At 39.1% G+C, this 25567-nt stretch overlaps 3 protein-coding genes and 1 long non-coding RNA gene across 5 annotated transcripts in view; 2 read left to right on the top strand and 2 right to left on the bottom strand.

The window, feature by feature from the left end:
• The first annotated feature begins 907 nt into the window (after positions 1-907).
• On the top strand, positions 908-10349 carry LOC146514108 (guanine nucleotide-binding protein subunit alpha-14-like). The gene is made up of 7 exons (XM_085168355.1): positions 908-1511; positions 5324-5508; positions 6912-7066; positions 7234-7362; positions 8861-8990; positions 9090-9243; positions 10067-10349. The coding sequence occupies exons 1-7, from the start codon at positions 1391-1393 to the stop codon at positions 10255-10257; spliced, it is 1065 nt and encodes a 354-aa protein (XP_085024481.1). The 5' UTR covers positions 908-1390; the 3' UTR covers positions 10258-10349.
• LOC146514106 (uncharacterized) lies at positions 7491-25215 on the bottom strand. Its single transcript, XR_014875335.1, has 2 exons — positions 24632-25215; positions 7491-14395 (listed from the first exon to the last, which is right to left on the bottom strand). It is a non-coding gene; the product is annotated as an uncharacterized LOC146514106 (long non-coding RNA).
• Positions 10494-25567, top strand: part of prune2 (prune homolog 2 with BCH domain) — a 43366-nt gene continuing 28292 nt past the window's right edge. For both annotated transcript variants that reach the window (XM_085168359.1, XM_085168358.1), the window contains exons 1-3: positions 10494-11775; positions 25038-25104; positions 25187-25387. In XM_085168359.1, the coding sequence (XP_085024485.1) occupies positions 25050-25104; positions 25187-25387 (256 nt within the window). In that variant the 5' untranslated portion in view covers positions 10494-11775; positions 25038-25049. The remainder of the gene's footprint in view (positions 11776-25037; positions 25105-25186; positions 25388-25567) is intronic.
• On the bottom strand, positions 14700-24354 carry LOC146514107 (sterile alpha motif domain-containing protein 3-like). Its single transcript, XM_085168365.1, has 10 exons — positions 23892-24354; positions 22763-22958; positions 22439-22597; positions 22193-22280; positions 21842-21997; positions 21352-21382; positions 16508-16683; positions 16072-16243; positions 15857-15936; positions 14700-15752 (listed from the first exon to the last, which is right to left on the bottom strand). Exons 1-10 carry the CDS (start codon positions 24169-24171, stop codon positions 15456-15458), a joined length of 1635 nt encoding a protein of 544 aa, XP_085024491.1. The 5' UTR covers positions 24172-24354; the 3' UTR covers positions 14700-15455.

Here is a 25567-nt window from a genome sequence, read left to right as displayed (position 1 = left end):
CATTATTTATCATGTTGAATAAAGTAATGCCAATCCCCAAACTTTAAATATTCTGTTATGAAATAAAATCACTCACTCCAAATATCCTACAACCATGTGTTGTGGATAGTCCCTGCAGAGGCTAAACCTGCACTTTAAGCCACTGAGGTGCTGGTTGACGGGGGTGATGCGATGCCACTGTTATGAATGAAATCTGTTACAGTCCTATAACTCCAGCCGTACTTATCTTGTCCATTTAACATATCTATTCTTCTTCCTTCAGTTGTATTTATTATTCCACAGTTCTCTTTATCCAACCGGTCACAAATTGATTGCGCCTCCCGAACAACAACACCTGGTGCTGATTACGTGTGTCTACCTTCACATTCACATAAACACATCATACCGTAAAGCACTAAAGGTGACCCCTAGCGGCACACATAAGGTAACAACTCAAAAAATGGCTCCTACAGTCTTTTTTTCACATCGCAGTCATGTTTTAGGGGGAAAGCCAAAGAAAAAAAAAGAAAAAGAAAAGATAAAAGGTCTGATTGTCTGATTCCACTTTGGGAAAGTCCTCCTATTGTATGTGCAGGTTCACTGCCATGTGTTTACTCATTGTCTTAAGCAGACCTGTGCTTTTCTTAGTGTCATCCAAAAAACACAGTAACCAAGTTTGGTGATCTTATTGAAAGCACAGCATGAATCAGCCTCGACACAGTTACACCTACAGTATCATATTTGATACACAGAGATTGGGGAGTTTTTTGAGACTTCATCATCATTTCATCAAAAATGCACAATATATTTATAAGTTATTAAAAAAATAGAAATAATCCTTTATAGATATGAACTGTTTTTTTTAAACAAATTTGTCAGATGGCTCAATGTGGTTAAAAAATAGAATTTACTGGGAATTTTTTCATATTTCAGGCTTTAACTGGTTAAATCATAACACTTTAACTTGTGTTTGAGACAACGCGTCACAAAGTTCACCTGTGACCCTTGATCTTGTTGGATTTAATGCTTTCAGGTACTTTACCGTCACTCTGGCACAAAGTTGCCGTATTTTCCTCTCTTGCATCCCAGTCGGACTTTCCAACTTTTCAGCAGGCTCCTGAGAGTATGGACGTGTACTGTAAGTAGGTGCACAGGGACAGAGTGGATAAACTTGCCTTTCAGTCAGAGCCCGCCTCTCCTGCACGTCAGGAATGTGAAATGCACCTGAACTGGATCCCCCAGCAGGAAGAATGATTGCAGAAAGTCGTCAGTTCACCTGTTCCGAGACGTAACTTTGCTTGGCAAGTCTGACAAGAAAAAGAAAGAAAGAAAGAAAAGAAAAAATCAGTATAAGTTTTACAAAGTTGCTGTCTGTAGCTGAACCGGGAGAAGAAGGTAAACTAGGAAAACAATGGGTGAGTGCTGCCTGTCTCCAGAGGACGAGGAGAGACTGAGGATACACAGAGAAATAGAGAGACAGCTTCGACGGGACAGATTAGCGTCTTACCGGGAGCTGAAGCTGCTGCTTTTAGGTGAGAGCTCAGTTTTTAACTAACACACGTCCACGCAGTGGAACTTTGGAACATAATGAACAGATATGCCTTCAGTAACAAAGAAACTTTAAATAAGTTTAGTTAGTTTGATTTTGTTTTCTGTTTTTTTTTTACAGTGTACACTTGTTAGATTTGTGGCTAACTGTTATTATTAAAGGGTTACTGATCATAACAGTGAACGTTTGAGTTATATTTCTGAGGCTTATGCGATTTAACAGCTCAACAGAAACAACCTTTAGCGTCAAAGGAATTCCCTGTGATAATTCATTCATCCACCCAGAAACTCTCATACAACCTGCTGAGATTACGCAAGGAAATTGTGTGCTATATAAAACAATAATAACGTTCACATTCCAGTTTAACTATGTATATCTTTATATAAGAGAGTGAAATGCTGAATTAGACTAACCAGAACAGGTTTTTCTTAATGTGGAGTGTAATTATATGTCTGTATCTCGTTTTTCCTTCTTTTTTAAAAAACACTTTTAAGGTCTCTCTTTAAACTAGAGATCTCGAGCTCAATGAGACCTGTTTAAATAAAGAATTTCATAATAATAATAATATACAGGAAAATAGCCTTCCATTTACAGCTCCACAGTGAGTAGAGTTTGGTTTCTGCTTATGGTCTGGCGTGGATATCCTCAGATGTAGTTTGAAACAGTGTGAATTTTGTGTGTAGGATCATTACAAAGCCTTATTTGATTAGCATCATGTGATGGGCAAGTATTTGAACTGTAGACTACAGTGGCTTGCAAAAGTATTTGGCCCCCTTGAGCTTTCCCACATTTTGTCACATTACAGCCACAAACATGAATCAATTTTATTGGAATTCCACGTGAAAAACCAATACAAAGTGGTGTACACATGAGAAGTGGAACAAAAATCATACATGATTCCAAACATTTTTTACAGGTAAATAACTGAAAAGTGGGGTGTGCGTAACAATTCAGCCCCCTTTGGTCTGAGTGCAGTCAGTTGCCCATAGACCAGGGGTCTGCAACCTTTAACACCCAAAGAGCCACTTGGACCCGGTTTCCACGCAAAAGAAAACACTGGGAGCCGCAAATACTTTTTGAAATCTAAAATGAAGATAACACTGCATATATTGTTTTTTTACCTTTATGCTTTGTGTGAACAACTAAAGTAAGTAAAGTTTATTTATTAAGCGCTTTTCACAGAGAGGCAGTCACAAAGCGCTGTACACAAATATTAAAATAAACAATACAATCAATAGACATTATACACAATGTAAAAGATCAAATGTAAATAATGTAAAGAATCTAAAATACGTAGATCAACAAAAGGCTTGTTTGAACAGAAAAGTTTTTAACTGCTTTTTAAAAGAATCCACAGAGCAAATAAGGTGTGTTGCTTATAAAATCCATGAAGTGCTACAGAGAAAAATACATTTTATTTATGTAATTAACACATTTTGAACTCTTAAAGAAATATAACAAAAGGAAAGACACCCGGCTGAACTAAAATGATCCAGTCAAATATGGTGGTGGCAGCATCATGCTCTGGGGGTGCTTCTCTTCAGCAGGGACAGGGAAGCTGGTCAGAGTTGATGGGAAGATGGATGGAGCCAAATACAGGGCAATCTTGGAAGAAAACCTCTTGGAGTCTGCAAAAGACTTGAGACTGGGGCGGAGGTTCAGCTTCCAGCAGGACAACGACCCTAAACATAAAGCCAGGACAACAATGGAACGGTTTTAAGCAAAACATATCCATGTGTTAGAATGGCCCAGTCAAAGTCCAGATCTAAATCCAATTGAGAATCTGTGGCAAGATCTGAAAACTGCTGTTCACAAACGCTGTCCATCTAATCTGACTGAGCTGGAGCGGTTTTGCAAAGAAGAATGGGCAAGGACTTCAGTCTCTAGATGTACAAAGCTGGTAGAGACATACCCTAAAAGACTGGCAGCTGTAATTGCAGCAAAAGGTGGTTCTACAAAGTATTGACTCAGGGGGCTGAATAATTACCCCACTTTTCAGTTATTTATTTGTAAAAAATGTTTGGAATTATGTATGATTTTAGTTCCACTTCTCACGTGTACACCACTTTGTATTGGTCTTTCACGTGGAATTCCAATAAAATTGATTCATGTTTGTGGCTGTAATGTAACAAAATGTGGGAAAGTTGAAGGGGGCCGAATACTTTTGCAGGCCACTGTATCTTAGTTTATCTTAGTAGGCTACTGGTGTGCTAGCATGTGATAGTTAGCATTAAATCAAAGTCCTTAGACTGAGAATAATACAGCCTATAATACAGAATAAAGTGTTATCTGATGACAATGCTCTATATTTACAGTATCTATATTCTAAGTTTCAAAGTGCTGAATATTAATAAAACCAACAAATAAAAAATGAAAGTTAAAAGTAAATACAGTGGAAATGAAAACAATTTAAAATGATCTGAATATGATTATAAAATAATTATATAAATTATATTACATGTCTGTCAAAGCACTTCCCTGAAAACATCAGAAACAAAATGACCAAAGTCATAGAATTCCTCCACTAAGGAGCAGGAATGTTTGGATCATATTCCATGTCATTCCATCTGACTATTGTGGAAATCACCACAAAAACCAAAAGCTTGGCTTGTAGTGTAGTTTTGCCCTCATAAATCGACGGGAAACTGACATCGGAGGAATGGAATAAGGTGAATCAGGTGCAAATACCAAAATTTTCTGGATCAATAGATAACAAAGCTTTGGTATGTGTTTTACGCTGTGCTGTCACCCCAGCCCAGTTACAGCTTACTCCTTGCATTCTTCACATAGTAATGTTCTGATGAATCTCTCAGATAGCCTTAATCATTTTCAGTCTCCTCTTTAAAATGAAACCATACTGCTGCTTCATTAGTACAAAGTATTCAGGTTTCATATTTTGACAGCCACGGTGACCTCATTAAATGACATGTGGTCTGTTTTCTCCAGAACTAAAATGGCCAAGCAGGCCACTTTTCAAAGCTTGACTGTTGATTATGTTGGAAACAATACATTAGACATTAGGGATTTGTTTAAAGGTCAGCGCTACTTTAAACTTCAACTTGAGTTGTTTGGAGAACAATATCCCCCTGTAAAGGTCAGACTAATGGTTAACATTTCTAGGCGTTTTGGGCCCTAAGCTGACACCCTTATCAAGAGTAATTTACAACTAGAATGCAGGAAGCAGATCACTGTTTCAGTCAAGGACACATCGCTGTTGATAGGCACGTTGAGTTGCAGGAATCTGGCACAAACTTTCTCAGCCCCAAAATAGTATTCAGCACATTGTTATGTGCAGAATAAAAAGTAAGTGCATATTTAATTCATAATGTTTATAGCCTTTTTGTTTACTTTTCAATTTAGTTTTTTTTTTAAATTCTCCATCTGCTGTCATGCTTTTTTGTAGTGCAAAAGCAGTGAGATGAAAATAAAACCGAGCGTATGGGCATAATGTTCAACTCCTATCTGCTGTGCTAAATCAGAGTAATCATGTTGGTGATGGGGGTATACAAATGAATGAAGAAACGCACAATACACATAGCCAAACACAAACACCATGGCTTTATTTTTTTTTTTAAAGGTGTTTTAACCTGGAAACCTTACCTTCTGGAAATATTATAACGCTTCAGAGATTGCAATTTTTTGTTGTTGTTTTGTTGCCAAAATCCTGTTGAGCTGCAGCTGATTGATGTTGAGATGATTTTTTTTTTAGCGCATGCCACAGATGTCCTATTTCTGGGATTGCTTTGATCTTATTCCATTTTTCATCCTTCGGTTTCATTCATCTCATTTGCCCAGGGACTGGTGAAAGTGGGAAGAGTACTTTCATCAAACAGATGAGGATCATCCATGGCAAAGGATACAATGACACTGACAGGAAAGGCTTCACTCGTGTGGTGTATCAGAACATCATAGCGGCCATCAAGGCGATGATCAACGCCATGGAGACTCTTCACATTGACTATGTCGATGACCAGAACATTGTGAGAAACCAAGCATTTAAAATTTTATGTGATGTTTGAGGAAGCTTGCTGTACCAGTTACATTGAGAAAAACAAATTAGAAATAATACTAGCATTGTAACATGCAGGCTATATAAATAGGCAGTTTTCCACTGCAGGAACTTGTGAGTTGTTTTTGGGGCCTGCACCTTTGTGTGTGCATTCTGACCACAGGGCGAACCTCCTGTAAGGCCTCATTCGGGGTTGTAAGCGGCCACTCTAGGATAGGTTCTTCAAAGTGGTCCAAAAAAATTTCTGATTGTGTTATTTTTTAAAAACTAACAATCTAAATGTCACTATAAGCGATTTAAAATCCACACAGCAAACAGCAGTGCACCAGCTATGTCACTGTTGACTTTGTTTTAGTCTCATAAATCCATAGGTATATCACATTATTCGTTTGAGTGCTTCCCCCACCTCCAACCCACTCAAGAACTGTGCTAATTATTTTAGGGATTGTAACATCTTGCCCTATTGAGCAATCTGTTACACTGGCTTTTGGTGCCCTAGTTTCACACATTGAAATCAAACCTTATATGACTTCATGTGTTCATTGGATCCTACACTGCAGTGGAAACATAATAACAAAATGGACTGATTTGGGGGTTGTTTCTGTAAATGTGCCCGAGTTGCCGCAGCGGACAGACAACTAATTCTGACTAGCTGAGCTATTTTTGGTATTAAATTCTGTTTGTTCAGTGGCAAATCACAACACGTGGGAGTTTTTTGGGGAGGGCGAGGTGGGGGTCTTCTGTTAAACCTCAAGAATCAGACTCAGGGTGGGCGGCCATCTGCCTAGAAACAGTTGGCGTGTGAAAAAAAAACAAGATATAAGCAATGAAGAACAAAAACACTCAGTGACTGTGTGGCCCATAATACAAAACATCTGGAGGACCAGATACCAGTAAATACATGGATCCAAAAAGGGGGGAAATGGCGAGAATAAGACAGGAGAGGTGCTCATTATACCATATACATTTGCAACCTGGAGCTATAAACGCATAACTAAGGGATATTAAGATGGTGCAAACTTTTATCCTGTAAAATAATTGGACAAATGTTAAGGGATCATAGAAGTTATTACAGTTTAAACTTTGGGGGAAAGTGTGCACCATGAAAGTGTGCACCAAATTTCATTTAACAAAAGCTAATTCATGCTTGTTACTTTTTAGTATTCAAAAACTTGTACAGACAATTAATCTTTCTACATCATGTCATTGCAGTAGATCTGGTTCTTCTTGAGAACTATAGTAAAAAAAAGGAAACATTGCCTAAAAACGATCTCTTGCAAATTACAAAACCCATCTAGTGGGATTTCTTTTACAGCGGTCATTGTATTGAACGTGTACTGAAGAAGTAAAATGACCTTTGTATCTGTCTGTCAGGGGTATGCAGAGAAGCTGAGCCAAGTGGACTTGACGTATGTGTCAAGTTTGGAGTCCTGGCAAGTGGACGCCATAAAGAGAGTCTGGAACGATCACGGTGTTCAAAGATGCTATGAGCGCAGAAGGGAATTCCAGATATCAGACTCTGCAAAATAGTAAGACTTTTATATTTCACATCTTTATCTTGCATTAATTTCCTCAGTTTATTGTAATCCTGTAATAGTGTGGATTCATTCTGCTAAAATAAATGCATGTAAAAAGCATAGATTTCTGTTTAATATTTCAGAATATTAACCTTAATGTGTTGTTGTAAACATTTCAGTTACCTCACTGACTTGGACAGAATCACAGGCCCGTCGTACATCCCCACCCTGCAGGACATCTTGAGGGTCAGGGTGCCCACCACAGGCATCATAGAGTATCCCTTTGAATTTTCCAAAATCATCTTCAGGTTTGATATCATACTTTATTAACACATCATCTAGACAGATATACTACGGAGCCCCTCGGATGACATGGTCCAAAAAATAAATAAATTGTGGCCACAAAATACTACTCCGTGCCCTCGAAATAGTATAACGTGCCCACAAAATACTTATTTGTGGCCACGAAATACTATTTCGAGTGCACGAAATAGGTATAAGGTGCGCACGAAATGCTAATTTGTGGGCACGAATTGGGTATAACGTGGCAACAAATTGCGCATTAATTTAGGCTGGGAATGAGCTACAAATGCATTTTGAAAAGCCTGGCAATGCAGGGAACCATTATTACGGAGAGGCATTTAAACAGGATATTGAGAGCCCAGTTGCTGGGTGTGTGGGGAAGGAGGACCCAAGATGCAGGACTCTGCGATGCAAACAGTGCGTTTATTTACAGTGGAGTAAATAGTACACAATAAATTCCCCGTGCGTCTCCAACTCCCGTGCCGTGTCTCCGCTCCCGTGAAACTTGTGCTTGCTGCTCTCCCGTTCCCGCACTCGTGCTGGAAAACCACAAAGGCAGTCGTTAACCCACAACTCAACAGCAATAGACTTAGCATGCACTGACTTTGCTGGAAATACTGACGGGTAGTTACTCAACGATCCAGCGTCGAGGAGCGCTCAGCCACACTGCTTTGTAGCTCCTCTGACGAGGCTTGATCGGCGCCAGGTGTGGAGATCCTTGGGTGTGACCGGTCAACTGGCAGGACCACACCCACCAGGCCTGAAGGTGCCTGTCACGACCGCGCCCACACACACCTGCCAAACACAAACATGGAGCGCAGGAAAAGCAGCAGAGCAGAACACACCCATATAATATAATAATAATAATCATCATCATCATAGTCCGTACTGCTCACGGACCCCGAGTCCCTGGAACCGGGTCCGTGACAGTTGCTTTATAGGACGGGACGCCGGGATAGATTTTATTGTCAACCACGGATCACGGTTATCGGTCAAGTGTTTCGTGCCCACAAATTAGCATTTCGTGCGCACGTTATACCTATTTCGTGCCCACGAAATAGTATTTAGTATTAGTATTATAGTATTTCGTGGGCACAAATAAGTATTTCGTGGGCATGCTATACTATTTCTTGCCCACGAAGTAGTATTTTGTGGCCACAATTTATTTATTTTTTGGACCATGTCATCAGAGGGGCATTTGAACTAAGTGGGCGATAATAAGTTTGCCTTCAGGTCGTGTTTAGAATAAGCTGCAGACAACAAAAGAGCTGCATTCACAGCTTCTGCAGGTCCCAGTGCACATGTGAAATTCAATCATCTGTGTCGCTATGTGGAACTGTTGACTGTTGAAACCTGTATTGGCTAAAGACCATTCATATAGAGCGTGAACTTAGCAGTGTCAGTCCCCTTAGAAAACTCTCTGCGAGAAAGTAGAGAAATATAGTTCCTTCTTCAGTCTTCAGTAATAAATTAACCTTTACTGTTTTCATTGTCTTTCTTTAGGATGGTTGATGTTGGTGGGCAGCGCTGTGAGAGGAAGAAATGGATCCACTGTTTTGAGAATGTCACCTCTATCATATTCCTTGCAGCCCTCAACGAGTACGATCAGGTCCTCTACGAGAGTGAAAACGATGTATGGTCATTATAGTTACCCCGTTTGATCCTTTCTTTGATTCTTGTCCAACCTTGTCCAAATACAAATCATTGTCTAAGCCTCTCGCCCCTCTTTCAGAATCGACTCAAGGAGAGCCTCGCCTTGTTTAAGACCATCACCTTGTATCAGTGGTTTCAAGAATCCTCCATCATCCTCTTTCTGAACAAAACAGACCTGCTAGAGGAGAAAATCCAGCATTCGCATTTAGCTTCCTACTTTCCAGAATACACAGGTAAAGCATGCCCCCAGTTTGCAATGCATGTCTTCAGAACAACCATAACTGTGTTCAAAACTATATTTGAGTATAACTGGCATGAAGTTAATCAGCCATGAAGTGAAGGCCAACTTTCACTTGCTCGTGTCATTAGATGATTTACTGCATCTGTAAGGTGTACACGATTGTAAATGAACATCATGTCGTATCCCCAACCCCTCAGCCCCAATCGGTAAAACAACCAGGCTCAGGGAGAAGCAGATAGCTGACACTCCCTGAGCCTGGTTCTGCCAGAGGTTTCTTCCTGTTAAAAGGGAGTTTTTCCTTCCTACTTTCACCAAGTGCTTACTCATAGGGGGTTTTCTGATTGTTGAGGTTTTCTCTATATTATTGTAGGGTCTTTACCTTACAATATCAAGTGACTGAGGTGAGTTTTATTCTGATTTATTTGTATAAAGTAAAATTGGATTCAATATTTATGTATTTAAACTGTTAGACTACAGAAGCAATGACAAACTGTGTTAATATTTTTTTTTAATTATTGTCTGTACATGAATTAATCAATCCAGCATACACCCTGTAAAATATTTGATAATTAAAGACATTAAAGATTTGTGAAGATGACAATTGATTGATTTGTGAAAGTCCACAATAGAGCACTACGCGTATTGTGACTGATGTTAATGATAAGCACAATTACTAAGAATGAGTTAGTTCTTAAGTCTCAACTAAGACACACTTGAGAGTATAAAACTGTATTAAACAGTAACTGGGAAAGAGTGAGCAAGTCCGTGTTTTTCTCAGGAGGCTTTTCTAATTTTGACCACTTTCTCCCACACAGGGCCTCGTCAGGATGCTGAAACAGCTAAAAAGTTCATCTTAAATATGTATGTGGAGCGGCATGTTGGTCGTCATAAAGCCCTTTACACGCACTACACCTGCGCTACAGACACGGAGAACATCAGGATTGTGTTCAAATCAGTCAAAGACACACTCCTCCAAGAAAACCTGGAACAGTTCAACCTCGAATGACAGAGGCTATTGGACCAAGTGATGGCTTCACTGTGGAGAGCAAGAACACTGGTCGTAATCATGTTGTAACACTTTTAAAAAGACAAAATAAATCTTTAATGTGCTGTCAGCTGCTTGTTCAAAAACATCAAAGAGAGGCATTTAGGCAGCAGTGTCAGGTAAGGTGCATTTATTTCATGACTGTAACAGGGAGCAATTGTCTTTCTTTGCGACACCACTTTATCATAACTGGTAAAGTAAGCCCATTTCCTTCTGCTATAGGAGAAAAATGTTATCTTGAATTGTTACACAGGGTTCCTTTCATTCTGTTACTGTTGGATGGAGAATAAGCACACGGCATCAGATTCGTTTTACAAAGTCTGGCAGGAATGTGGCCCATCCTGCCTCACAGCTCCTCATCCTGTAAGGCAGGATGGGCCACATTGTAGCTCCTCACTGTGGGGGGAAACTACAATGACTTTAATTTGTTTTTTCATTATTGCATTTGGATACTTACAAACAAACTAACAAACGTTTTGCCTCTAAAATGATTAAAACCACAATCATGTAATATGTATTTCTATAAACTGATTCATGCTGCTTCCCCATTGTTGTCACTTTATAGAGAACTTTATTTTGACAAAAGTAATTAAAAATATATATAAAGAACAAAGTGTATGTTCAGAAATCTATGACTGCTCTCACGCTATAGGACAGCAGGTGCTGACAGTGATTAACTAAAGGCAGTTTTCCCAGACACCTTCACGTCAGGCGTGGTTACACTGAGTGTGATTATAACCTTTGTACCAAACAATGGTCAACAATGAGGTCTGACAGGCTGATCTCCGTCTTTCTGTCCTAATTACTTGGGATTAAACTTTGGTAAGTAAAACAGGCTTTCAATGAGGTTTAGAGAAATGCGTGTTTGGGCATGGATATCTAGGAACCAGCTGATTTCACCTGTGTTGTGTTTTAAGGGTTGAACAGTTCAGAGCTAACGTAGAAGGAAACATTAGAAGTAGCCTAAAAATCAGTGGATTGTCAAGCATCAGCTGTTTGCTTCTGGTTGGACAATATTTTCAAGCATGTGGTGAATCCTATGAATATTATCTGCACACGGAGCTGGCAACGACAGCTCCTTTTGTCACCCTGAGGGCAAATAGCTCTCTGGGGCTCACAAATCAACTGTCAGACATTAAAAGCAGTCCCGCACTTGTCGTGAAGTAGTGCAGTAGTGTCGTGTCGCACTTGTCTTGTAGTAGTTCAGAAACCTCAGAGCGCACCCACTTCATAATCACAGGCAAATACACTCCTCCTATATGTATGTATAAGCTGGTGTGCAAAGAGCTGTTGCAGCAGGTGATCACCCTTATTTGGTAGTGGCCCAGATCATGTGACCACAAAATGGTGGAAGCTGTGAGCTGTTTGTAAGCTGAGCATCTCCATCGAGAGGCTGGAAGCAGGAAGCAGGCAGGGAACTTGGAAGTACATTCATGCTCTGAGACGCAGGAGGACAGAGATTCCCGAGCCCCAGAAGCAGTGAGTAGATGGCTTTTATTTGGGGGAGGGGGGTGATAAAAAGAAAAGAAAGAAGGGATATGCTCTATTTTTTTTTTCACAGCCAGCAGACAGGAAGCGAGGGAGAGGGAGGGGCTGCTGGCATCAGCACTGTGGTCCTACGCTGTGCTGGGGAAGTGGATCTTAAGCAAATCAGCATCCTCAGCGGAAGATATATGCTGGGTTTTGTTATTCTGCATTATAGGGCTGTGTATCAATGTGTATTTATTTCCTTGTGGGCACAGATACAGTAGACAAACAGTGAATCATCAGCATGGCACTCATCTCCACTGGACAGGAACAAACCATTCAGCATTTTTCTGTTGCAGCTGCTAATGCAATCGTATTTTTCTTAATCCAGATAAAATCCTGCCGATGAGGAACAAGGACTTTCCCTTTTCATGCGAAAGAGCGCACGTGACTCTCGGTGAATTTGCATCCATGCCCAATCTGTGCTCAGGCAAGCGTGCCGTCATTTGATTTGAATGAGCACTAGGAGGGAGAAAAAGGAGAGGAATGAAGTTGTGATGTAACGAGCGTCGCCGTTTCCCCGACTCCACCTTCCACTTGTCACCCTGCCTCCTCCACTTTAATCACAGAGGGAGAAGACCTTTAACCTCAGAATCCCCCCACCCCATCCCTTGCTCTACTTTCTCCCTCTCCCGTCTCACCACGCCTCATAAACCCCCCTCTCCATTCCCTGATAGCTTTGGAGAACTATTGATCAGAAAAGTGTAATTTTAGATATGAAGGTGTTAGTACACTTATAGATGCGCTTGGATTGTTTTTTCTTTTTTTCTTACGCTCGCACTGATATTGATAAAGCCAAACTGTAATTTTTCACTCTATAAAACAGCGTTGATATAGATCCCAGAGATAAGATTTTTTGTTGTGTCCTCTGGCTGACAAACATAGATAAAGACATGATATTGATAAAAAAAATGTTGTTGGTTAAATTATAGCACTCAAATCAAATCGGATTTTCTGCTCTGCAGCACTATATTGAAAAGTGCTTGGGGATTTCTGAGATGTAACAGGAATGCTTCCATTAAAATGGATCATATTTTAGTTTTTCTCAATCCACGTCAGATTCATATGTAAAAACATATATATTAATATTTACTTAAGTGACTAATACTGGACCATATGTTTAAATTCTATTATAATGAAAACATTTTATTAAGATGCCTCTTGAGGAGACGCAGGGGAGTATTATCAGCAAAAACTAACTTTGCTGGCTCAGAATGAGCCTTTCTGGGGTTCAGTCCAAGTACAGTAAAGGCACTGAGTCTGCATTATAAGATTTGGCAGAAATCAGTGTGTTTTCCTGTTATTTCTGACTATCCCACCCCCTCAGCACCCCAAAATACTTTTATTCTTTAGTAAATTTACCCCAATTAACTTGAAAAAATGCTTAATTTGGATCTGGATAAAAACCTCATGAGAGGCTGCCAGAAATCGTCTTTTCAGGAAAAACGCTTGCAAAATAGTTTGATCTGATTAAACGTCAAAAGTAAGTATGCTGTTGCAATTTATACTAAATTATAGAAGAATTATAATATTGGAATTGTATTATTGACGTGTTAATGTGTGCAGCATCCTTGGCTGAATGCTGGACTCTTGATGCTTCAAAGAAACTTTATTAAAGATGTAGTTCACTCAGATTTTCAGGGAAGACATCGTAAGAGCTAGGAAGAAAAAACAAAATATTGACACCCTAAACTTGATAAACTGCACAACATTGCATCTGAGCTTTATCTCACATATCTGATGGATGTCTCATTTTGCATCTAAACTTCTATAACACATCAAAACGAGGCTACAAATCCTTTCACTGATAGCTTATAGCTACATTTATCAAACGACATTATGGTTAGACATAACTTACTACATGAAAAGAAATATGGTCAAACCTTGTGTCACTGTCAGCCAGGTACTTATTAACACAGGTAACGCTCATTTTCTCTCTGCTTAAACCACACTTCAACTCTGTCGTTAATCACGCCTTCTTACTGAACCTCTTTCCTGTTTTATCGTTCTTTCAAAATAAAAGCGTAGGCTTCAAAACAAAACTACCAGGTTAATTAACAGATTGAACTTAAAAAAATATTTATGAAACAAATATATGTAAAAATACTGCTCAAATATGTCTGATCATCTAAAGGTAATTTGCGATGTGTAAGTAGCACTTTGCTGTTGTTACTGTTGGTACTAACTGTTGATCCAATGTGAACAATTTTATCAGTTTAAAATAATCCATTGCATTTTATCATATCCACTCTCTGGTAACATTAGTGGTTAAACATTGCTAGCACCGGGTTGGAATCTTTTTGCCTTCAGAACTGCCGAAATCCTCCACAGATTCAAAAAAGTGATTTTACTACATGTTGAAACATGTTGAAATGACAGCATCACAAAGTTGTTGAAGATTTGTTAGCTGCACATCCATGCTGTGAATCCCCTGTTCTACCAAATCCCAAAGGTGCTCTATTGGATAGAGATCTGCTGACTGTGGAGGCCATTTGAGTACAGTGAATTCACTGTTACGTTCAGGAAATGAGTTTGAGATTATTATAATTTTGTGAGATGGTATGTCGTCCTGCTGGTACACACTCAGAAATTAAAGTACAGAAATGTACCTATAGGGGTACAATGGCTTGTCACTGGGGTGGTACCCTCTAAGGTACCGTTCTGTACCCTAAACTGTGGGTACTGATTTGTACCCTTGTAATTTGTACCTTTTACACGTCAAACCAATACTTAATAGGGCAAAGTTTACCCTTAGTATAAAGTACAAAAAAGAACCCTTAAAAGGAGTACAAAAATGTCTTTCTAAAGGGTTCAGTATCTACACACAGATTTCCTATATTTTTCCTCTCAAGATTTGAAAAATTGAAGATACAAAGTCAAAAATACTTGTCACATTTATTACCTTCTTAAATACATTGCTTAACTGTTACATACAAACTGTTATCAACAGAGTATGTGTCATAAGCTGCAACATCAATTTCCTGTCCAGGTTTTAGCAACGTCCATTCACTATCAACTCCAACACTGTATGAATGAAAATGGTTGTCATATAACAGAGGAATGAGAATTTTTCCACAAAAGACCCACATTGTGTCAATATTAAATATGTACTTAATTTGCCAGAAAAGAGGAATCTTCTCTGAATGCAGTACATCAATGACAAACACATCTCTTACACAGTATTTGACACTGTTCACAATTACTTCTGACACACGCTGGAAAGCTTTCTTAGCACTATGAACTTCAGAAAAGCCACAATAGACTGTCAGTGCTTGTTGCAGTTCCAGTGGTAATGACAAAAATGGTGTAGTCACACTTTTCATCCCAGGATGGAGGGGTTTCAATATTTTCAGTTATGTCATTTGCAAATTCATTTGGGTGTGGACTGACTACCTCCTGCTCATTTTCATCTAAGTCTTTATGGGGACACAACACCTGTTCTCTGTGTTTCCTATACACATGTCGTCTGAAAGGTTCATATTTTTTGAAGAAAGAACAGCAGTCACTGAGTCCACAAGTTATATCAAAATTGGCATCATGGGAATGAATAAGTCCTATGTGCTGAATAAGCTTTGTCAAACTAAAGGTTCTTCTGCCACATTTGGAGCACTGATATGGCTGAGGCATGGTGGTCAATACAGAAGATTTATTTGTCTGGTGACTGTGATTGGCAGAGGCTGGTCCTCACCCTCATCTATTTTCACAATGTACTTTTGGAGAAAAATCAGGGTGTTCTTCAGATGTTTTGGATAAGCAAGGTTGAAGACAAAATACAAGCAGAAAGAAGAGATGATTCCTTCAAAAATACACGAGCTTCTGCACACTTCACTGCCATCCAACTTCACAATGTTTGGAGCGCTTCTGGAGAACACTGGTTTCCAGTCTTCATGAAGTAGCTGAACAGTTGGATAGGGGGTTTTAGGATGAACCTTTGAAGTCAAAAGAGAAGGTAGAGGAAAGCAATATCTTAGTCTCTTAACAAAAGATACATTTGTTTTCCTTTTATATAGACTAAATATTTTAATACACACACCTCTCCAAGTATGACAAAGAGATCCAGTTTCTCCTTGAAGACGTATGGCAGGAATAAAAGTGCAGCCCTTGTGTCAAGATCTGCCAAAAAAAAAAAACCCAAACAAAAAAAAAAAAAAACACAAGATCACCCATGCATTTTATCTGTCATTTCCAGTTACCTATAAAAATTATATAAAATGGAAGCCTTGAAGTTAAAAAAAAAAAAGCAAATACCTGGTAGGTCATCAGTGAGAGCCTCCTCTCTTGCATGAAGGTAGAGCTGGTAGAGTGGGGTTTTCCCTCGTGTAAGGTCAATCACCTTTGCTGCAACATATGAGAGCCCTTCACGAAATCGCTGTCTTACATTACCCGTTGTTGGTTGGATCCACCAGAGTTCGTTGCACAGCTACAAGTAAAAAATTCATTTTCAGTACAAAATAACAGTGTATGAAAATGAAATAATCTAAAGCTGATATTAATTATGTATGGTGCTGCATAATTATTTTTTTTATAGAATTTAACAACAATACTGTAAGAAGTTACATGAACATACAAAAAAAGGAAAGAGGGACAGATGAAGAAAGCAAGGTCAAGGGCAAATAAAATTTACTACTATAAACATGTTAAATGTGACAGCTATTTCCAAGTTCAATTCAGCTTTCTGACTTACACCAGTAGGCATCCCTAAGAAGGGGTACTTCTTCAACATATCCTCCACAGGCATACCATCTGCAATTTCTTTTTGCCGCCAAGCAAACGTTTGCTGCATACGGTTATGAACCACGATGGTATCTGGTTGCATCTTCTGATATTGGCACTGTAAGACCTTTAAGTGGGCGTCTATGGTTACTGCTTAGCCTGTCGGTGGCGCTGTCACTTGATGTTCGCTCGCTCTGTGGTATAGTATCGCTTCCTGTTCCTGCTCAAACACAGTGGTGTTTCTGAGTAGCTTATTTGCTTAGCAGTTTAATTAACAACTTTTAAATACATTCTTTTTTCACAGTATAATCTTCACGTGCTTCATCCGAAGCACACTTTCTGTGTACTCACTACCTAATTTATAGTATTCACTCACTGTCTCTGTACTGTTTCGCTAGCTTAGCTCGTAGCCGACCCGTTAGCACCATGGCTACTTCACCTGTCCCTTCTGCACTTTCTTGCTCATTGTGTCAGATGTTTAGTTACTCCTCGGCCTCCTTTAGCAGTAATGATATCTGTAACAAATGTAGCATATTTGCAGCTCTGGAGGCCAGGATTACTGAACTGGAGACTCGGCTTTGCACCCTTCTCTCACCCTTAGCTAGCCAGGCCCCTGTAGCTGGTGCAGCCGAAGATAGCGTAGGCCCCGCTAGCTGTTCCCCGGCAGATCCCAAGCAGCTGGGGAAAGACGGCTGGGTAACGGTGAGGAGGAAGCGTAGTCCTAAACAGAAGCCCCAGGTACACCACCAACCCGTTCATTTGTCTAACCGTTTTTCCCCACTCGGTGATACACCCGCTGGGGGTCAAACTCTGGTAATTGGTGATTCTGTTCTCAGACATGTGAAGCTAGAGACACCGGCAACCATAGTCAATTGTCTTCCAGGGGCCAGAGCAGGCGACATTGAAGGAAATTTAAAACTGCTGGCTAAGGGTAAACGTAAATTCAGTAAAATCATAATTCACGTCGGCAGTAATGACACCCGGTTACGCCAATCGGAGGTCACTAAAATCAATATTGAATCGGTGTGCAACTTTGCCAAAACAATGTCGGACTCTGTAGTTTTCTCTGGTCCCCTCCCCAATCAGACCAGAAGTGACATGTTTAGCCGCATGTTCTCCTTAAATTGCTGGCTGTCTGAGTGGTGTCCCAGAAACGATGTGGGCTTCATAGATAATTGGCAAACCTTCTGGAGGAAACCTGGTCTTGTTAGGAGAGATGGCATCCATCCCACTTTGGATGGAGCAGCTCTCATTTCTAGAAATATCGACAAATTTATTAAACCCCTCAAAATATGACTATCCAGAGTTGGGACCAGGAAGCAGAGTTGCAGTCTTACACGCCTCTCTGCAGCTTCTCTCCTCCTGCTACCCCCCCCAAAAACCCATCTCCATAGAGACTGTGTCTGCTTCCAAAAAGACAAAAAACAAACTAAAAACCAGCAACAAACAACTTAAACATTTACAAAGAAAGAATAATACAGTATCCACATCTGAACCAAAGAGTAAAACAGTGAAATGTGGATTATTAAATATTAGGTCTCTCTCCTCCAAGTCTCTGTTAGTACATGACTTAATAATTGATCAACAAATTGATTTACTCTGCCTTACAGAAACCTGGTTGCAGCAGGATGATTATGTTAGTTTAAATGAATCAACACCCCCGAGTCATTCTAACTACCAGAAATCTCGAAGCACAGGTCGAGGGGGCGGTGTGGCAGCAATTTTTCACACCAGTCTATTAATTAATGAAAGACCAAGACAGACTTTTAATTCATTTGAAAGCCTGATGCTTAACATTGTCCACCCCAGCTGTGAAACTCAGAAACCAGTCTTACTTGTTATCATCTATCGTCCACCATAATATATAATATTCTTAACTCTGTAACTTCTGTCGGTGCTGTGCTTTTTGGAAAACAAATTTCCCAGAGGAACCCACCCGAGGGATTAATAAAGTTTTATCTTATCTAATCTAATCTAATCTAATCCACCTGGGCCTTACACAGAGTTTCTGTCTGATTTCTCAGACTTTATATCTGATTTAGTTCTGAGCTCAGATAAAATAATTATTGTGGGTGATTTTAACATCCATGTTGATGCTAAAAATGACAGCCTCAACATGGCATTTAATCTGTTATTAGACTCAATTGGCTTCTCTCAAAATGTAAAAGAACCCACCCACCACTTTAATCACACTCTAGATCTTGTTTTAACATATGGCATAGAAACTGAACATTTAATAGTGTTTCCTGAAAACCCTCTCCTGTCTGATCATTTCTTGATAACATTTACATTTACAATAATTGATTACGCAGCAGTGGAGAGTGGACTTTATCAAAGTAGATGTCTTTCTGAAAGCGCTGTAACTAAGTTTAAGAATATAATCCAGCCACTGTTATCATCGTCAATGCCCTGTACCAACACAGAGCAGAGCAGCTATCTGAACGCTACCCCAACAGAGGTCGATTATCTTGTTAATAATTTCACCTCCTCACTACGTACGACTCTGGATACTGTAGCTCCAGTGAAAACTAAGGTCTCTAATCAGAAGTACCTGACCCTGTGGTATAATTCTCAAACACGTACCCTAAAGCAGATGACTCGTAATCTGGAGAGGAAATGGCGTGTCACAAATTTAGAGGATCATCATTTAGCCTGGAGAAATAGTTTGTTGCTTTATAAGAAAGCCCTCCGCAAAGCCAGAACAGCTTACTACTCATCACTGATTGAAGAAAATAAGAACAACCCCAGGTTTCTCTTCAGCACTGTAGCCAGGCTGACAAAAAGTCAGAGCTCTTTTGAGCCAACCATCCCTTTAACGTTAACTAGTGATGACTTCATGAACTTCTTCACAAATAAAATTTTTATCATTAGAGAAAAAATTACCAATAATCATCCCACAGATCTAATATTATCTACAGCTACTCTTAGTACCATTGATGTTAAGTTAGACTCTTTTTCTCCCATCGATCTTTCTGAGTTAACTTCAATAATTACTTCCTCCAAACCATCAACGTGTCTTTTAGACCCCATTCCTACAAAACTGCTCAAAGAAGTCCTGCCATTGATTAATTCTTCGATCTTATATATGATCAACCTATCTCTAATAATCGGCTATGTACCACAGGCCTTCAAGGTGGCTGCAGTTAAACCTTTACTCAAAAAGCCATCTCTAGACCCAGCAGTCTTAGCTAATTATAGGCCAATCTCCAACCTTCCTTTCATATCAAAAATCCTTGAAAGAGTAGTTGTCAAACAGCTAACAGATCATCTGCAGAGGAATGGTTTATTTGAAGAGTTTCAGTCAGGTTTCAGAGCTCATCACAGCACAGAAACAGCTTTAGTGAAGGTTACAAATGATCTTCTTATGGCCTCTGACAGTGGACTCATCTCTTTGCTTGTCCTGCTAGACCTTAGTGCAGCATTCGATACTGTTGACCATAATATCCTATTAGAGCGATTAGAACATGCTGTAGGTATTACAGGTATTGCACTGCAGTGGTTTGTATCATATCTATCTAATAGACTCCAATTTGTGCATGTAAATGGAGAGTCCTCTTCACACACTGAGGTTAATTATGGAGTTCCACAGGGTTCAGTGCTAGGACCAATTCTGTTTACATTATACATGCTTCCCCTAGGCAGCATCATTAGAAGACATAGCATACATTTTCACTGCTATGCAGATGACACCCAGCTCTATCTGTCCATGAAGCCAGATAACACACACCAATTAGTTAAACTGCAGGAATGTCTTAAAGACATAAAGACTTGGATGGCCACTAACTTTCTGCTTCTTAACTCAGATAAAACTGAGGTCATTGTACTCGGCGCTGAAAAGCTTAGAAATATGGTATCTAACCAGATTCTTACTCTGGATGGCATTACCTTGGCCTCCAGTAACACTGTGAGGAACCTTGGAGTCATTTTTGACCAGGATATGTCCTTCAACGCACATATTAAACAAATATGTAAGACTGCGTTCTTCCATTTGCGCAACATCTCTAAAATTAGAAATATCCTGTCTCAGAGTGACGCTGAAAAACTAGTTCATGCATTTATTTCTTCCAGGCTGGACTACTGCAATTCATTATTATCAGGATGTCCAAAAAACTCACTGAAAAGCCTTCAGTTAATCCAAAATGCTGCAGCAAGAGTACTGACAGGGACTAGAAAGAGAGCATATTTCTCCTGTTTTGGCTTCCCTTCATTGGCTTCCTGTTAAATCCAGAATTGAATTCAAAATCCTGCTCCTCACATACAAGGTCTTAAATAATCAGGCCCCATCTTATCTTAATGACCTTGTAGTACCATATTACCCTATTAGAGCACTTCGCTCCCGCTCTGCAGGCCTACTTGTTGTTCCTAGAGTATTTAAAAGTAGAATGGGAGGGAGAGCCTTCAGTTTTCAGGCCCCTCTTCTGTGGAACCAGCTTCCAGTTTGGATTCGGGAGACAGACACTATCTCTACTTTTAAGATTAGGCTTAAAACTTTCCTTTTTGCTAAAGCATATAGTTAGGGCTGGACCAGGTGACCCTGAATCCTCCCTTAGTTATGCTGCAATAGATGTAGGCTGCCGGGGGATACCCATGATGCATTGAGTTTTTCCTTTCCAGTCACCTTTCTCACTCACTATGTATTAATAGACCTCTCTGTATTGAATCATACCTGTTATTAATCTCTGTCTCTCTTCCACAGCATGTCTTTTATCCTGTCTTCATCATATGATTGTTGGGCTTTTCTCTGTATCTATGAAGTGCCTTGAGGCGACATTTGTTGTGATTTGGCGCTATATAAATAAAATTGAATTGAATTGGATAATAAATCCTCTCCTTGGATGCATGGTCCCTTGAAAGAAAGCAAGAGTGAGAAGAGAAAGTCAAAACAGATTAGAAACCCAACATAAGACTAAATATACAATTAGAGCTGACACGATCTGTGCATCACAAAGAACTCGTATCGGTTAAAGTTAACCGATACCATGAACCAATATTTAAAATATGGAAACTCTGAAATAATTTCACATAAAATCTTAATTGTTAACTTGAAATTTTAGTTTTGGAGTCATATTTAAAATGTTGGGTTTTTTTAAAATCTAGTTCACCCTCTTTTAGCGCCTTCCAATTAATAATTTTTTGTGAGGTAGAAGTATTAGCACTGGTACTTTGTATTAGCAAGTGCTCTAATCCAAGTATTGGTATTGTTTCAGTTTGAAAAAAGGGGTACAGTTGCATCCCTAATCCTTAGTTTTAGATGTAATAACAGATGCAAGAACATTTTATAGCTCAAGATGTCCCTCACACCAACCTGACAAACATTTCTCTGACTTGTTCGTTGACATTTATTAGGCTGCCCTCTCCTCGTAGAACCAAACTTCTCCTTACAACGCCTCACTGCCTCACTGTCGACTAGTGGTGCCCGCTCTGATTTGAATTTACGTCTCAAAGACATATGCCATGTGTGCTTGTTGAACAGAAACATAAGTTACTGTAAAAACAATCTACACAAAATACACCCAACAAAGAATCAGTAAACATACTTCATACAAACCTACTGAGAGGCTACAGATTGTCTTACTAACAAAACAAGATCGAAAGAAGCTTCACTTTTACTTTGTAATCTTGAAGGAACCTTATGCAAATTTTAAATTTAACTTACATAACCATTTCCCTCACGATCCTTGAGGAAAGGATACTTCATTACCAGCGTCTTCACAGCTTGCACATATTCAGAATTTGTGGGATACCTGTAATATCAGAAGAAACATAAGTGTTAGAGCAACTGCTGACAAACAAACTTTATCAAGTGTCAGTTATTGTTTCTTAGTAATGTAGCGTTTATTTTCAATATGACAGATTCAGCTTTTTCTAAAGCAACAAGCTAACATTACCCTGATTAACTTACATAGTATACTGTGCCACAGCTTCATATAGAACTCTGATTATTGTGTGTCTGTCCCTTGAATTTTTATGGCACGGTTCTTTGTTGTCCAGTTTTAGTTGCAGATTTTTGGGAAATCTTGGAATTTCAAAAGAGGCTGGCAGTCTCAAAGTATTTTCATTGCTGTGAAAACAGTTGTTTGTTTTTATTGCATGAATTGAAGTATAAAATACTACAGTAACAATACATATGGTAGAAACAATGATCATATTAACTAAATCCTAAAAGTGCATAACGGCCAACATGTATGCTTCAGACATACTAACTTCATTATAAATAAGAAAATACCTTATTGAAGTTGACGAAGTAGATGGTTGCCAGTCTTCTGGAGAGACAGTCTGTAGAGTCAGCGTCACTGAAGATTCCTTCATCCTTGACACAAATTGGTTGAATTTAACTTGCTTTTTGAAGGATCCTTGGAAAAGGTATGCAACCATAGTCTCAGTAAGACCGCAGTCAACTGTGTCACCATCAACCTCATTGTCTGCAAGATAAATGGTAGTACAAACTCTAAATTCCATGTAAGGATATTTATCACCACATTTTTACATGGGTAAAAACCGTATATCACACACATCAAAACCTTTTGTACAACTTCTTTCAGTTCAAAGAAATATTCATTAAAAAAAATCAGTAAATTAAATAAAATAAACCAAATTTTTAGAGTGAATCCTCTCGATATGCAAAGTTTTCATTTTTAAATTTAGATGTTTGTTTGGGACTACTGGACACAGGAGAGCAGAGTCTGAGCATGCTTTTATGCCCTTTCAAGTTTGGAAGAAAAAAAAAAAAGACTAGAATGCTGTAATTTGTTAATATTCACTACTAAGGTGACTCCTTTCCCCAGATTTCCGACAGTTTCTGCCGTCTGTTCTTTCAGACCGATTACTTATAGCGATAACACCTGCAGGACCGTATTACAAGCTCAGATTACATGCTGAAAAAGTTCCCACATTGCTTAAAACGCGACTATCAAACCCCAGCTGCAACACCCTTGTTATATTTTAAACAAGTGCGGAGTCAAGATATTTCCTTTAAACGTTATATTCAGCCGCCCATGTGTGTTGATGGCCTTGGAATGGATGTAAAAACGTGATTTTATTAAACCATTAATACACTAACGGTAAACTGCATTCAGCTACCAGGGAATCAAATTTCGCGCCGTTCTGCTGCGCAGGGGTGACCGAACCCATAGACTGTGGCCGAACCACATATATAAGTTCAAACTTATACAAATACTATGTGTACACATTTTTCATTTTTCAGAACTGTGACCTCAACTTTACGCATTACGTTTGTAAAAAGACATCATTTGAGCTAAGAGAATGCCGAAACTAGCTAAATTGCTAATATACATTAAGCTAGGCTAAACCAATAATTAGTAATTGCGCTACATTTTTCTTTAAATAAAACTTACCTCTGAAACGCTGAGATTCAGCTTCGGTAACATCTAAGCCCCACTCTTGTATTTTTGTTAAGAGTTCCTCGGTTAAAAGTGAACAGAGCACACCAGGACTTGCAAGTTCGTAATCCATCTCCGTCCGTTGATAAAACAAAATGGCACCTGCTGCATTTACAGAAAGTTCTAGAATCCACCAGCTATTCGTTGAGTTTCTTCTTCTACTTTTTGTTTGATGTTGTGAGGATGGGCTCAACTCGCACTCCGAGTTCAATAAGGGTGCTTTTTTGCAATTCATCCAAATAGTTATACTTTAAAAAAAAACTCTCTTAAAAAAATGTTTAAATGCATTTTTACTTTTTTTTCTTTCAAATAAATTCATTGTTCTTAAAGCAGCTTAAAAATAAGGGGGGTTCAGGGAATACAAAAACAACAACAGCAATGAAAATAATAAAAAATAAAATAAAAACACTAAAATATATGCTTAAAACAATACAGTTGCAAATAAATTACTGTCAAAAAGAATTAAAAAAAAACCTCTAATCAAAAAGAGCTTAATCAACCTGTACTTTATCTTTTGAAAGAATGGGTACAAATAAGTACTTTTCACAATTAAGGAACATGTATGTACCTTTCAGACACTAAAAAAAGGTACAGATAGTTACTCTGAGGTCCAATATTTGTCCTTAGACTGTATTAATGTCATTTTTGTACCTTGGGGCACAGCAATGTACCCCTTCCGTACCCCTATTTCTGACTGTGTACCCGTCATTAGAAGACGAGCACACCATGTCACTTAAATCATTTTTCTTTCCTAATCTGATGCTTGGTTCGTGGGTTACTGAGTGTATTTTGCATATGTTATGCAACCAAAGCTGTCAATGTGGTGTAAAATTAAGTTTAAATTTTTTTTTAAAAATTTCACCCTGAACTTTAGTGGATTAGACGTATAACAGAGCATGAAATGAATATACTCAACTTTCCACTCACTGGTAGCTTTTAAATTTGCCATTTATCTCAACATTACCAAGACTCTAACAACCAGTCTATCTAACTCAGTCATTACATAAATAGGCAGATAGCACACACAGTAGTCTGGGTGCTCTCCAGGTGTGTTTTTCTATCATAAGAGTTAATTTAATAACTGTAATTATCTTCTCGCAGGTCCTCCTGGGGATGGACCTGGCATCAGAGAGTAAAATGAACTCTGAGGGGGGTGATGGCAGACCAGGTGAGCGCGAAGCAACAAATACCCTTAATAGCTAAAAGAACACTGTGGCATTGCATAACTGTTTCTGTTTTTCTTTTCTTAGTCCCTCCTACCTCTCTACCTCTGCAAGGAGGAGCCTCACAGAGAAAAAAACTATCTGCGCCTCGTATCAGCCTGTCACTGGACCAGAGCGAGGATGACTTCGGAGAGACACCAGATGATCTAGACATTAATGTCGATGACCTCGACACTCCAGATGAGGGGGATTACCTCGACTACACAGACCATGAAATGGACTGGGAAGGTGGGTGACTCTGAATGCTAGAATGCTAAAACTGTGAGTTTGATGACCTGAAAGATCGCGATGAAGGTGGGGCATGCAGAATTACAAAGTGATACAAGCATTTTATTCTCCTCCTTCTGCACAACAAGAGCAAGACTTTTATTTTGTAACACTAACAGCTAATGTTAATATGCTTCATTA

This window comes from Neolamprologus multifasciatus, chromosome 7, assembly GCF_963576455.1.
Source record: "Neolamprologus multifasciatus chromosome 7, fNeoMul1.2, whole genome shotgun sequence".
Lineage (NCBI taxonomy): Eukaryota > Metazoa > Chordata > Actinopteri > Cichliformes > Cichlidae > Neolamprologus > Neolamprologus multifasciatus.
Note: the sequence above shows the minus strand (reverse complement) of the source record. Positions and strands in the feature narration are given on the sequence as shown.

Excerpts from the sequence above, each read along its gene's own strand:
- LOC146514108 (XM_085168355.1), top strand. The coding sequence starts at position 1,391 with ATGGGTGAGTGCTGCCTGTCTCCAGAGGACGAGGAGAGACTGAGGATA. Across the intron at positions 1,512-5,323 it reads GCTGAAGCTGCTGCTTTTAG|GGACTGGTGAAAGTGGGAAG; the intron begins GTGAGAGCTCAG and ends TCATTTGCCCAG. Across the intron at positions 5,509-6,911 it reads ATGTCGATGACCAGAACATT|GGGTATGCAGAGAAGCTGAG; the intron begins GTGAGAAACCAA and ends TCTGTCTGTCAG.
- LOC146514107 (XM_085168365.1), bottom strand. The coding sequence starts at position 24,171 with ATGAATTGCAAAAAAGCACCCTTATTGAACTCGGAGTGCGAGTTGAGC. Across the intron at positions 21,383-21,841 it reads GTCAGAGAAATGTTTGTCAG|GGACCATGCATCCAAGGAGA; the intron begins GTTGGTGTGAGG and ends CTTTCTTTCAAG. Across the intron at positions 16,244-16,507 it reads TCTTAGGGATGCCTACTGGT|CTGTGCAACGAACTCTGGTG; the intron begins GTAAGTCAGAAA and ends TTTTACTTGTAG.